The 15,081-nt window shown below is 43.2% G+C and overlaps 1 protein-coding gene across 1 annotated transcript in view; it reads right to left on the bottom strand.

The window, feature by feature from the left end:
* Positions 1 to 15,081, bottom strand: part of IGF1R (insulin like growth factor 1 receptor) — a 205,339-nt gene that overhangs the window by 50,883 nt on the left and 139,375 nt on the right. The window contains exon 3 of the mRNA XM_063142159.1: positions 3,710 to 4,019. Within this exon, the coding sequence (XP_062998229.1) occupies positions 3,710 to 4,019 (310 nt within the window). The remainder of the gene's footprint in view (positions 1 to 3,709; positions 4,020 to 15,081) is intronic.

The following is a 15,081-nucleotide window of genomic DNA, read 5'->3' as shown; positions in this document are numbered from 1 at the left end:
TGTTTGTTTTATACTTTGAATGGTTTTTAATTTTTGCAACTTGCCCAAGGCGCTTCGGCTATTGGGCGGTATAAAAATGCAATAAATAAATAAAACTGTCAAAATTTAGACTGGAAGTCCTTGGGGCAGGGACCTGCCTCTCTCTCTCTTTTTTTTTTTTTTGCTTTTGTCAGCTGACTCCCCGGCTGAGTCACATGGCGATTCTGCAAGTCAGCTGCCCGCATGTGCTTTTACATGAATTAACAAGCTCATATTTCAAACACTTCAGCACAAGGCACTGCTGATACATGCCAGAAACCATTCAAGAAAGCACAGCAAGAATGTTTAGTCCTTCAACTTGCAGCTCTTAGTGTTTTATCATGGGAGGTGAGGGGAGAAAGAAAAACACAGCATGCATTTCACTGGCTTTAGATTCTCCACTTCCTGCCCATCTTTCCTATTAATACACTGAAACTCGGATAAGATAAGCAATGGTTTGCTTTTTTTTTTTATGAGTGTTTTTAATCGCTTGAAAACACAAGTGGTCAGATAAGTGGCGAGGAAAAACATTTCCCAGTAAACATTTGGTTTCTAGCTAGGGGCAGAGATCACTGGTTGCACCTGTATGTAAACTAGAAAATCTTACGGGAAAGGGGAGGTTTGTTTAGACAGCTTTGCACCAAAGCAAGAAAAGCCAGGTGTCATCAGGAACTCAACTCACGGCCCACATACAAGGCAAACAGTCCAAAGCCTTTATAAAATAAATAAAAAATAAACAAAATCAAAGGTCTGTAGGAAGAATTTTGGTGTGTTGTGTTTTAAAAGATCAGCCACTGATGAGAATGCCAAGGTTCTCGGAGACGGCGATCCCCAAGGCAGTGCCCAGGATGGAGGAGGTGAGCGTAGATCTGCCCAACCGGCTGTAGCAAAAAGCTTCTCTTACAAGGTCAAAACTGCATCCTCGTAAAAGGAAAATGAAGAGGGGTGTGTGGCGTTACACCCCAAAAGTCAGTTCCCAAATGTATGTCTGTGGTTTGTAAGTCTGTGGTGAGTTTAGAATGTTGGCCTGAGTGGGCGGAGTTAGAATGTCTGGGGAGGGGGAGGAGGGATATATAAGGGAATGACGGAGGGGATTGTGGGGGACTTTTTGGGTACTCTTAGAGTCTTTAGTGCTCTCTGTGTTTAGAGTACTTAAATTCTGGGAAATTGGAGGTTCAGGGTAGAGAGTGGTGTCTTTGGAGTGTGGTGTGCACGTAGTGGATGTATATTAATCAATACTGATAATAAAGAAAGCTCAAGAGTGATTGTGTGAGAGAAAGGAAAGCGTGTATGTGAATGAGTGAAAGGCTTGGATGAAAGGTTTCAAAAAGGGTTTTAAATGTTTTATTTGAAACAAAGCTTGTGAACTTTTAAAAATAAATTTTAATTATTTTGTTTTTAACTACCACAAAAATCCCACGTGTCTGTTTGGCATTTATCATCTGAAGTTTACACATTTAGCACCCACTCTGACAATCATTCACCTCAGCACATATAACTCACAGTGTTTTATTTTATATATTGAAATCCTTCTCCATTTAAATCTCCATTTGAAGCTTTTCCATTTGAAGCTTTTCTCCACATAGTTTGGAGGAAGGTGGTTTTTATCCCTCGCCTCAGGCGTATCAAGCGGTGGTGCTTGGCTTGAGCAGGGAGTAGCCGCGGCCAGGCTTGGTGTTCAGAGCCTGTGTCATGGCAGGGGGGTTAAGGGGCCATGCTGATGGGCGGGAAGGGGCCAGGATACACAATATCCCATGACCTATCAAGTACCCTCACTGCCCACCAAAGCATAAATTGGCTAGACTAGCTCAGAGGTCCTTTTGGTACTTTAAACGGAGGAATGGATGTGAAATTACCTCCGCCCTCCTCTCACCTTTCCAGGCTCTGAATTCAGAACCCTTGCGTCTATCAGGAGCACAGTGCATAAGATTGCGCCCTTAGCGTTGTGAATAATCCACAGCAGACAACATCCATCCCACCGCAGGCCAAAGCCTTTCCAGGTGAGCAAATGTGCTGGACCCAGAACTGTTCCTGGTATTCAGCCCTCTTTCAGGGCAACCTGACTCGCATACTCAGTATTACCTGGAAAACTTCCCAGAAAATAACACAAAATTCCCTTATCTTAATCTAACAGAAATTAGGTCAATCTAACAGAGTTGTAGTAAAAAGATGAGGCTTACCTAGAGCGGAAAAGAGAGGCGGAATGGCAAAGTCAGAACCCCACCGTTAGAGATTTCAAAAGGCCTCTTACCTTGGGTGTGCACAGGTAGGGTTTAAACAAAGTCAGTCCCTGAACCTCTTCTCCTCTCAAGGTGTGGCCATCCTGGACACTGTGCCTCTGAGAAAGAGGATTCTGGCCCACGAAAACTCTCTCCACTACTACACATTTCTCTGTTTTTGTCACAAGAGACTAACATGGTCATCCTCCAGAATGTCTCACCAAAGTTTAAATGGAACACTTCGGAGAGCACAGAAAATGCTCTGATGCCCAAAAAACCTTACGGGCCACTTCGCACACAACGCCTTCAAGGGTCATTCGCAACACTCAAGAACGAGGCTACACACACACCCAGCAGGCCAGCTCAACAGAGAGAAGAAAACTGTGCCCGGATTTGGGGTCACCAAATATCTGAACAGAGCTACTATTTTCCATGCTAGCCTCACATCTTTGGGTCTGTATGTACAGCCAGACTTCAGATCAGAGCTGGCGTCAAGAGGAGGCATGGTCGGGTAACCGGCCAAGGGCTCTCACCACAGCAGGAGCCTGCTCACAAGACCCCCCGCAGCTGCTCCTCTGCTTCGCCATTCAATCTGCTTGTTCACCAGTCTCTCGCTCTAGCCCAGATGCTGCTGGCTAAGGGCCAATGCAAGTTAATAACATAAGAACATAAGAAGAGCCCTGCTGGATCAGAACAAGGCTCCATCTAGTCCAGCACTCTGTTCACACACTGGCCAACCAACTGTCGACCAGGGACCAACAAAGCAGGACATGGTGCAACAACACCCTCCCACCCATGTTCCCCAGCAACTGGTGCTCACAGGCTTACTGCCTCGGATACTGGAGGTAGCACACAACCATCAGGGCTAGTAGCCATTGATAGCCTTCTCCTCCAGGAATTGATCCAACCTCCTTTTAAAGCCATCCAAATTGGTGGCCATCACTACATCTTGTGGTAGTGAGTTCCATGATTTAACTATGCGCTGTGTGAAGAAGTCTTTCCTTTTATTTGTCCCGAATCTCCCACCGACCAGCTTCAGGGGATGTCCCCATTGGATTCTAGTATTTTGAGAGGGGGAGAAAAATGTCTCTCTATCCACATTCTCCACACCATTGCAGCTCAGTGTTTCCTGTCGCAGGTATAATACCTTTTTAAACCAACTTCAAAGTATTTAAAAGCACACATGGATGGCTATGCCCAGAATTTGAAGTTGTTCTCTCCCCTCTCCAGCTCCAACTTCTCAAATAACACCGCAAATTGAATTCTTAAGAACATAAGAAGAGCCATGCTGGATCACACCAAGGGTCCATCTAGCCCAGCACTCTGTTCACACAGTAGCCAACCAGCCACTGGCCAGGGACCAACAAGGCAGAACACAGCACCCTCCCACCCATGTTCCCCAGCAACTGGTGCACACAGGCTTACTGCCTCGAATACTTGTGTGTTTGTGCGCGCGTGTGTTCATGTGCTACCTTTGCGTATCGTTGCGCACGAATCCAGGAGGACAGTCCGGCACGCACTCGTCGTCATGGATCACAAAGCTCTCGTACTCATACTCGGAGGAGAGAGTCCTGGAGCAGTTCTCCTTCGTGATGCAGCGCCAGCCCTCGAACTTGTAGGTGTTGGGTGGGCAGGTGGGGATGCAGTTTCCGTCATGGTAGTAGTTGCGACACGCCAGACACGCAGAGCTGTTGTTTGGTGCAGTGCAGCTTCCCAAGCACTCCGGGTGGCAACATTCGTTCTGGTCTGTGCAAGCGTGTTTGCCACAAGAGCTGGGGCACACTGCAAAGGTAACAGAGCAGGATTAATAAAGGGACCCATTGCAAAAGGTAGAGGCCACAGAAACACTACTACTACTACTACTACTATTATTATTATTATTATTATTATTATCATCATCATCATCATCATCATCATCATCATCTGTATACCGCCCCATAACCAAGGCTGTCTGGGCGGTTTACATAGGATAAAAACACTTAAAAACTGTACAAAAATGTAAAATCACAAAAACATACAAAAATAAACGCAAGCTAATTACATATTGCTAAATGCCTGGGAGAAGAGAAAAGTCTTGACCTGGCGCCGAAAAAATAATAATGTTGGCACCAGGCGGGCCTCGTCAGGGAGATTGTTTCACCACAGAAAAAGCCCTTTCTCTTGTTGCCATCCTCCGAGCTTCCTTCGGAGTAGGCACCCGGAGGAGGACAATGATGTAACATTTATCTGTTTATACTTTGCTTTATCAATTTATTTAATTACATTTTGCTCCTCTATTCCTAGAGCATTCATAGTGATTTCATAATATTTTGTAGTTTCCCCTCCACCCCCTTTCTTTTTGCAATAAAATAAAATACAGGGCACGTGGCAAGAAGCAAATACAGTAAATGAGAGTTTTAAAAGTAAAAACAGCATTTTAAATCATTTCAAAAACAAACTAGGCAGCAGTGAAATTAAATATTCAATGCCCAGCGAACACATTTCACTTCTGATGGAAGGAAATCTAAGAAGGAGCCTGACGTATCACTGCCAAAAGAGTATAGCAGCGCTAAAGCACTACAATTGAGTAGGTCCATCTCTCATGAGCCCAAAATGGTAGCAAAGGGAACAAGACCTCTGAAACTCATCTTAAAGCACAGAAAAGCCTGTGTGAGCAGGGATGGTCCTTGAGGTAACTTGGTCCTGGAGCACACAGGGTTTTAAAGGCCAAAAGCTGCACTTTAAATTGAACCCAGAAACAATCCACCAATGGATTACACAAGATAGGCATTACAGGCTTCAATTGACAAGTGTCAGACAAAAGTCCGGCCACCACATTATGGACCAACTGGAGTTCCCAAGTGGTTTTAAAAGGCAGTCCCACCTAGAAGAACTGTAACTGTCTATCCTGGACACACGTAGGTAAGCAATATCAAGTCTAGCTTCTTTAACAGAGGATGCAAGTGTCATCTTCTCACATTCAGAGGTATATTGCTTCGGCATACCTGAAGCACAATTATCGGTCATGCTTCAATGCGGTTGATAGAGGTCATCAACCAACATCCAATTTTTAAGTGACATGTGAGAATTTGTGAACATACAAGGTTGGACTCAGATTTAAGCTGGTTCAACTGCGCTGGCCAAAGCGGACTTCCCTGCCCCCTCCTCCCCATGGCAGCTCCTTGAAATTTTACAGAGAGTCGTTAGCCTCTCCTGAATGGCGGGAGGCGGATCCCCAAAAATCAGGCAGAGGGACCTTCCACAAGAGGAAGGGACAAGAAACGTCCCTTCCCTTGCGGAAGACAAATCCTGGATCCAATCCCGTCTCTTCCATCTCAGGCTAAATCCCAGGTTGAAATCCCACCTCAGGCATGACCTCACAAGGTCTCTCGTTTTTTAAGATTTATGCCTCCAAAGAGTGGTAGTTACTCCAGCAACACTGTCTGTCCTTCCTCTCTGAGGAGAGGTTCCCCTAGCCAATCTGCCCGAAGAAGCTTACTTATCTCAAGCAGAGGTTTCTCTTATCACCTGCTACCTCATTCTTTTAGCCGGGGATTGAACCTAGCAATCTTGTGCATGCAAAGAATGTGCTCTACTACTGGCCTACAGTCCCACAACCCTTTTTACTTAGCTCACGGGAGTTGTGCAGTATATCAACATTCCTTTGCTGACACTTTCTCCCTCGAGAAGTTCGAATGTTTGCGAATCCTGCCATGGGAGGCAGCTAGTTTTTTTTTCCCCTTTCACATCAGGCTAAAGATACCTTATGGCCATTCCCAGTATTGCTTTGAACAAGTGGTTGGAACAGTGAACTGGTGTTAACTTGACATTACAAGGGCTCTCTGCTCTGATTCCAGACTTGTTAGACTGCATTGAGCTGTGCCTGATCTGAATGTGCGTAAATATTAGAAGTCTCCAAGGCTATTAAGGGATTTCTTTAGCAACTCCAGACAGCGCGTCTTGCAAGCAGATGGATTGCCGCTCCCCACGAGTGCCAAAACGTAAGATTTAGTACGGTAACGAGATTTCCCGTTTACACAAGGATATCAAGCAAAGCCACAGGCACACACACACATACCATGCCTCTAAAGAACTCAGCTCATGATACCTAGAGAGCATTATGCGCCATGATGTGCGCTTATTAGTGTAATCACTTTGCACCACAAAAAAATAATAATAATTAAGAAGACACCACACAAACACCATGGGTCAATTGACTCCATCAATTCCCACCAAATCTGGCACCAATGAGTGCAACGCTTCAAACCACAAAACACACTCTTGAGTCTCCTACGTTTCAGAAAGTATTCAAAATGCAATTAAATGGGAACAGGTTCTTTCTAACAGAATTGACATTTATTGATGTTCCTAAAAAAATAATGAATTAATAAAAGCAAAGGCGCCAGTTTAAGAAGCAGGGAAGCTTTCTTGTCTTTCTAACTCAAAACTACGTCAGGGGAGGTCCTCTTAGTAAATTACAACTCCAAGGAGGATGTGGCAGCAGTCTATGTCAAAGCACAAACTTTTCAGGAATTCTTTCTTTCTTTCTCTGTTAAGGTTTCTGGCCACCTTTTTAAGGTCTGTCACACTTTGCTGGATCTGCCTTACAGTTTGGACAAGCTAATTGTTCTTATCGCTTCCAAAACACCATGACTTCTGCAAGGCTGAAACGGAACAATCAGGTGAAGAAACAGTCAGTTGGAGGGAATGAAAAATGTACACCCAGCAGGGTAAGACTTCTGGCATACCAAGACCACAGCCTCCGCCAAGGTTGGCCGATTGCCATTTGCATGCGGGCAGACGCCGTGTTGCCAAGTGTGGGATTGTTTTTATTATTATTATTTTTAAAGATCCTTCCCTTTCTTGTAAAACGATATCCAGGTCTTCCTTTCCCCTCTCCCTCCCCTGCTCGGAAAAAAATATCCTCATCTAACCAAGTATTTCAACAAAAAATGTAGGGAATTCAGAAGGCAACAGCCAAGCTGTGTACATAAACTTTGCCTGATTTCACTTATGAAAAGAAAAAAGGGATTTATACAAGTTTTATACAACTTGTATAAGTCTTGGAAGACTCGCTTTTTCAAGAAAACAACAACACGAGGTTTCTGTAACTGTTTGCACATCATATAAGAATTGTATTTATTACTGTATTTACTGTATTTATTAAGTGTGTTTTAAAATGTTCTAAGTGCTTCATGTAGACTATATAGTTACCCACGTACAGGACCTTAGTAATGCATACAACCACCCTGTAAGGTAAGATTTCACTTCATGTCTGCTAGCCATGAAGACCTTGGAGGAAAGGCAGGATATAAATGTAATAAATAAAAAGAAATAAACTGCACCTTTGCTTTTATTAATTTATTATTTTTTAGGAACATCAATAAATGTCAATCCTGTTAGAAAGAACCTGTTCCTCTCTTGGGCCAGTTACTTCCAGGAAACAGTGAGGCATAGTCAACAATTTATTTATTTATTTATTACATTTCTATACCGCCCAATAGCCGAAGCTCTCTGGGCGGTTCACAAAAATTAAAATCATAGTAAAACAATCAACAGGTTAAAAGCACAAATACACAATACAATATAAAAAGCACTTTGGAAAGCATTTGCTTGGACTTATGGGATGAAAGACCCATGTGAACCGCCCAGAGAGCTTCGGCTATTGGGCGGTATAAAAATGTAATAAATAAATAAATAAATAAAGACACGGCAGAAGGAAATGGTTGTGAGATACTGCTGATTGCCCTCCATGAACTCTGTAGATATTTACTCCTCTTTGTACATAAAAGGGTGGAAGGCATGTGAAGAGATTACCTATTCCAAAATCATCCTTACGCAAGTACCTGGGGCTATGCACTTTTGCTAGCGTGTTTGGGAACACACCCTAAGCACACCATCCTGAAGCAGCTAGAAAATCCCTGTCCTGCACAAGTAGACCTGAACCTTTTTCTGAGAAGGGAAGGGCGGAGTGCACAGATTTAGCCCACCAGTACTTCACAACACTCCTGCAAGACAGAAGCTGAGCAACCCACTCATGGCATAGCCTAATTCTGAAGACAGGTCTGCATGGTTCAAATCCAGCTAGAGAACCAGTGCAGGGGAGAGTAAATACAAGAACAACAGGAGAGAGGTTGGGTAGAGAAGAAAGCAAACTGGGATATTCTCTCTCTCTCTCTGGGCTCATCTACACCAAGCAGGATATTCCACTATGAAAGAGGTATGAAAGCGGTATATAAAAGGCAGGAGCCACACTACTGCTTTATAGTTGTAATGAAGTGCACTGTTGGGGCCCATTGACACATCTACACCAAGCAGGATATAACACTACGAAAGTGGTATGAAAGCGTTATATGGTATGTGTCAATGGGCTCCAACAGTTGTCAGTGTGCTTCAATACCACTATAAAGCAGTAACGTGGCTCCTGCATTTTATATACCACTTTCATACCACTTTCATAGTGGAATATCTGCTTGGTGTAGATGGGCCCTCTTTCTCCCATTTCTGATGATTCACAGCCAGAGCTGAAATGCAAATTAAGCTTGTGATATTATGAATATTAATTTAAATGTAAATGCTAACGGGCCCCTATGCAAGTGCACGGCAAATACGCTTTCCTTCTTAAGTAGCTCTCCGAGACCATTTTCCAGTGGTTCCCAGTAATGTCTCCTATTTCCCACCACTATCCAGTCTTGTGGTAAATTCTCCTCTTCTTTACCAAACCAACTTAATAAAAAAGAGGAAGAGGATGGGATAGGGGAGAACGGCAGCCACTTCAGTGAGGAGGAACCCACGGGAAGGGGGAAAAGTGTCATAACAGCAGGCATCAAAATACTGAATGGTTTACTTTTGTTCCTGATAATTAAACCATAATTAGAAGCTTTCTGGATGATATTTTTTTTAACCTGCTAAGGACTTATTTAAAGCTTTTTATTCACACTGCCGTTCCGGGTGCGAAGAATCCCAAGCAATTATCTCTCTTTGCTTTAAACTCAAGTTGGTATACAACTGCTGCCGCTTGCATAGCATTTGGAAAGGTTGCCACAGCCACAGAATGATATTTAACCCAAATTCATTTCAAGGACAACCCCATCCTTCCATGTTTCCATTCTATGATGAGGATTCTTCGAGGTTCTCCAGAATTAACATCCCTTTAGCTTCCGTTGGCAGTGTTGCTCAGTGATGGTGGCGGGTGGGGTTATTCTTTAGAACATAATACTTGGACCAAAGTATAAATAAATAATCAAATTATTTATTTATTGTTCATTAACTTATTTGATTTGCACCCCACCTTTCTACCAAGCAAAACGGCACTCCAGGCAGAAATAAGCTTTAAAAGATCTGCCAATGAACTGTCCTTCTATCAACTGCTTGACTGAGGCGACTGGTTAAAACTGGGAAGGCAGAAAGTAGATCAAGATCTATTAGTACAGCAGTTCTCAACCTGTGGGTCGGGACCCCTTTGGGGGTCGAACGACTCTTTCACAGGGGTCGCCTAAGACCATCGGAAAACACATATTTCCGATGGTCTTAGGAAACTGTTTTGACTGAACTATGTCATGTATCATCTTTTGTATTATTAAAGCCATTGTTATGTATTATTTTCATTAGCAAACCATCCAATGACAATGGATCGTGTAGAGAAGAACGAAAATAATTTTATGGTTGGGGGTCACCACAACATGAGGAACTGTATTAAAGGGTCTGCATTAGGAAGGTTGAGAACCACTGTATTAGTAGATCCTCTGGCTGATCTGCAGTAGAATGGGAAGGATGTCCAACTCCCAACGGTTTATCAGCCAAAAAAAAAAAAAGGGGGGGGGAGGCCCTTTCCCCTCCTAAATTAGGTTGCTAAAATCAGGGAAGCCTGGGGTGGGATAGGAGTCATTTCTGGGCATGAGATCCAGTTTTGGTACTGAAAACGAATTCCTGGGCTAAGTACGTGCTCAGAGACATCTTGTTCCTCAATTCTATGGCCCCGTTCAGACAACACGCTAAACCATGCTTAACCACAAAATGGTTAATGGAATGCATAATGCATTTTGTTAACCATTTTGTGGTTAAGCAGCATGGTTTAGAATGCATTCCATTAACCATTTTGTGGATAAGCAGCATGGTTTAGCGTGTTGTCTGAACGGGCCTATGTCTACCTTCCTAAACCACTATTTTGTACCTGGCTCCAGTTGCTCTCCAGTTCAACCCTGGGTTCTAGTGGAAAACAAAGTAGACCCCTTGCAAACCTAAAGCATGTCACTCCTGAGTTAAAATGCCAACTTACTGCAGATTTTCAACAAGACACACACAACCCAAATATTTTATCTAAATTCTCGTAACTGGACAGCTAAAAGTGGCTTGCCGGTCTAGCAAAGATTTCATTCAAACATCTAAACTACTATCATTAAACTGAACCAAAATGCCTTAAGAGATACGCTACTTCAGAACATCACATTGCTGTATTTTATGAGGCAAAAATAAACTGCTCATTTAGTTTATTCAAACACAAAATGCTATTTTTCATTATTTTGAATTCAAGTATGTGGGGGGTATGCTGTGATACGTTTTATAGAATCGTGTACTGCTTAAAATGCATTTAATGGATGCTTTTCAGCATTCGCTTATGAAAAAATATAAATACATACATTAAAAATAGGCTGCTCAAGTTAAAGAAGTTAACATGAAGCAACACTTGAAATATTTATTTTTTTTAAAAAAAGGACTGTCCACAATGTTTGCACAGACAAATTCCTCATACAGGGTAAAGAAATCTCATTGTAGATTTCAGCAAGCCACAGTTTTGCATATATTGCTTAGCAAAATGTTTTTGCTAAAAATAAAACATCCATCAAAGTTTTAAAAGCAAAAGTATCTTTTGTTGTTAGTTCAGTGGCAGATGCTTGGAGTTCTTTGCGGGGATAAATACAGGTGGACTGTTTAAAATTTAAAAGGGTAGATGGTTTTCATTAAACAAAATCCAGAAACGCGTTTTTTCCTTCCCACCTGCCCCAATTAAAAGTCCATCACCAGCATGAATTAGTGTGAGGATTTGACTCTAGGTGGGTTAATTCACCCAAAACAGACTATGGAAATGTTCTTGTCACAGACCACATCACGGTAACTCTCTCGTGTCTGGAGAGAAACAGAGGAAGCTGGAAGGCCTCCAGGCTGCATTAAAAAATGGCAGGCAGAAATTGAGTTCATTGAGATGACCAGAGCACCTGAGGACACTGACTGGCATTTTGAGGAGGGGTTGAAAAGAGTCTGTTTCACAAAGTCATACCTTAATGCTTTTGGGTATTGCTTTTTAAGCAGGTGCAAGAGAGAGTAGTGCAACGGCGATAATGCGCCGGTTTTTCATCATTCACACTATCAAGGGCCCCTTCTACACCTAAGGATTATCCCAGGAAAATGGAGGGATCATCCCGCCTGCTCCTGGGATCCCCTGTGTGTCATCCCTGCCTCCTCCCATATATACCTGCCCGGACCTTAAGATCATCCACAGGGGCCCTTCTCCGTGAGCCCCTGCCAAAGGAAGTGAGGCAGGTGGCTACTAGGAGGGCTTTCTCTGCTGTGGCACCCCGGTTGTGGAATGAGCTCCCCAGAGAGGTCCGCCTGGCGCCTACACTATACTGCTTTTGTCGCCAGGTGAAGACCTTTTTATTCTCTCAGTATTTTAACACTTAATTTTAACTTAAATTTAAATTTTACTGTTTTAACTTTGTATTTTAATCTTATATCAATTTTGCTGCATGGTTTTATCCTGGTTGTGCTTTTTATACTGTATTTTGTAATTGTGCTTTTAACCTGTTGGTTGTTTTATTGTGGTTTTAATTTTTGTGAACCGCCCAGAGAGCTTCGGCTATTGGGCGGTATAAAAATGTAATAAATAAATAAAAATAAATAAATAAATAAATAAATAAATCTGCATGCACAGGGATGTTCCCAGGACGATCCCTGGAAAAAAAGGCAGGTGTAGAAATGGCCAATGTAAGCAATTCCTTTGAGAATGTTCTGTGGTGAATGCTTTTGGCAATTTTCTACACAGTGCTTTTGGCAATTTTCTACACAGACACACAAACACGGCTATTTCCAAATTCTCTTTTTGAGGGGGCTGGGAGAGAGATATTTCTGCTTACTTATTACATGTCCAACCTCTGATGAGAATAGTCCCACGTGGCAAATAAATACATGGATCTTGTCAGCTCCAGCTACACAGGGAGCCAAACATTATGGCCGGCTTCATTCCAATAACTCTTCTAGAGATGACAGATACGTGGTTCTCCATCCAGTTAGAAGCCTTCACAGGAAATGCTGGAGTAGCAGCCACATCACAAAAAGGTTATTTTTGGTGAACTTTAAAACTCTCTGAACAGGTTTCTCCTTGACTATGGAATAGATACTGGGACCTTTTCCCATTGGATGTAGCAAGGGAGACGCATATCGGAGGTGAACTACTTGCAACATGTGACAGGATGACTATTTCCCCAAAGGAATACGCTGTTTCTTCTTCAACTATCAGCAGCAGCCTCAATTGAACAGGCTGTGAAGGGGGAGATGCATGTGAAACAGGGTCAATGCACCAGCCCTGGTGAATTCCTACCTAATTTTTTCCTCTTCCCTTCCCTTCTTCCTTGTGGGTCATGCCTTTTTAGATTGTAACCCTGCAGGCTATTAACCTGGGGCTGGCGTATCATTCGATCCGACTAAATATGCACAAAATTGTGGGCAAGCTTTCGACATCTCCAGATCTCTTCATCAAGCAGGATTTTCCAAAAAGGGGGGGGGGGGAGAACGAGAGGGGAAGCAGATAATGTCATGAAAATCTCATCGTCGGATTCTTAAGATTTTTTTTTGGGGGGGGGGGAGAGGCACAGCCCTAAATGTGTTAGATTCTAACTAGGTGTTATGTAATGCAGGTTTCAGGTTATTTATTTATTTGAACCTTTTTACCCTGTTCTTCAGCCGAAGCGGTTTCCAGGTATTCTATATTTAATCACTCATTGGGGCTGTTTATATCGATAGCCCCATTTCCACATTTTGTTGCTGTGTACAGTGCTATGTGAGGTATTGTGGGCTCACAAAGTTTGCAGATTTCCTAACAAGGAAGGTTTGCGTCCACGAGAGGAACAAGTAGAAGCCAAATTCTGCGCTCAAATACACAAAGAGGCTTTGGGCAGTCTCTCTCAAACCTGGTACCAGATATTATTTATGTGTAAATTTCATGCCTCATATATAATTCCACACCAAAATGCCCGATACATAATTCCTTCACCATTTCGTTCAATTCTCTCTCTCTCCCTCCCCCTCTCTCTCTCTCTCTCTCTCTCTCTCTCTCTCTCTGTGTGTGTGTGTGTGTTTTGGTAACTTACATTGTAGGATTTAGGTAGGATTTCTGTTTAACATAAGGTTAAATAAAGGATTAACGAATATATCTGTAGTAATACTAAAACCAAATAATCAGGAATAGGCAACTGGAGAACTGAGATGCTCAACCAGGCCACTAGGAACATCTAATCCTGGGGCCTTCAGTGTGGTGACTGCAGGTAACAATGTGGTCACAGACACCTCTCTCTGGCCAGGCTCCCTGTGCCTGGTTTTTATTTATTTAATATTTATTTGACTTAAGAAGAAAAGTTACTGGGAGACTGGCAAGTGACAAAGTGAAGTGTGTCCCTCTAGCACCATCTTAAATTTGGCTTCAAAGGAGTTGGTTTTGGAGGCCTGCCCCCATCCCCTCCCTCTGCCTTGTACTTCAGTTCTTAGACAAGTTATCTTTCTTTTAATCTCACCAGCATGCCTTTTGGGAAATGAGTATTTCATGACTGGCAATGCCCACCGTGGTAGCCTTTTAATGAATAGGCAAACCCCTCTATTGCAGCCATTTTGTGAGAGTGCCCACAGGATATTCTCAAAATTCAAAATGGGCCCACCTAAAAAGATTGGGGATCACTGACTTCTAATCAAATCTTCAGCATGGCCCCCAATTTAAGGGACTCCTATTAGGCTTGTTTACCACCCTGAGCAACCCCAAAACATACCGTGGATTTTCAAAGTGACTGGTTCAAGAAAAATAAGCCACACTGCATGGTTAACAAGCCATCCTGTGGAAAATGTCCTGGGTTCAGACAACACACGAACCCACCGTTCAACAAACAACCGATGGTTCAACAACAACCCACACTCAACCACTGAGTGTGGGTTAGCTTGTTGTGCAAACCCAGCCATTCTTTGCAGATCCAATCTATGGTCTCAAGAGCACATGATACAGCCCCCCTGCTGGAGCAAATCAGGTGTGGGTCTCATCAGTGCCTGGATGATGGTGCCTTGAGGCCCATGATGAAGACAGCAAGGTCCCTTCAGTTCCTGGCATCTCCAGGGAAAGGATCAGGAAGCAGGTGGTAAGAAAGACGATGGAGAGCCACTACCAGTCAGCCAGCTGGAGACAGTGGGAGTTGGCAGTCCAACTCATCAAGAGGCTGTCAAATTGGGGGAGGCTGGAGCAGAAATTACTGCGGACTAGGCAGGCAAATAGTCTGATAAAGCAGTTTCTTCAGGCTAGGTTAGGACTCTTCTTCCTGTTGTGGGAATTTCTACATGCAGGGAGTTGTTTTCTTGTTCATGTGTAAGCGCCTTCAGTTATGTAACCACCCACCGGCAGATGAAGTTATACAGCTGGGGGAACATGAATCACCTCGTCTGTGTGAACTAGGCCTTGGTGCCGTGGGATACGTGCAGGCTGTTTCCCTAGCTGCTTGATTATAATGATCCCTCCCCAACTTGCCTTCAAGACAGCTACCATTTCAAAGAAAATTTGTGTGGTGTAGTGGACCCGGCCTTGGGAGATCCACCTTCTAGTCCCTGCTTGGAC

This window comes from Elgaria multicarinata, chromosome 16, assembly GCF_023053635.1.
Source record: "Elgaria multicarinata webbii isolate HBS135686 ecotype San Diego chromosome 16, rElgMul1.1.pri, whole genome shotgun sequence".
Lineage (NCBI taxonomy): Eukaryota > Metazoa > Chordata > Lepidosauria > Squamata > Anguidae > Elgaria > Elgaria multicarinata.
This window is presented reverse-complemented; position numbering and strand designations above follow the sequence as displayed.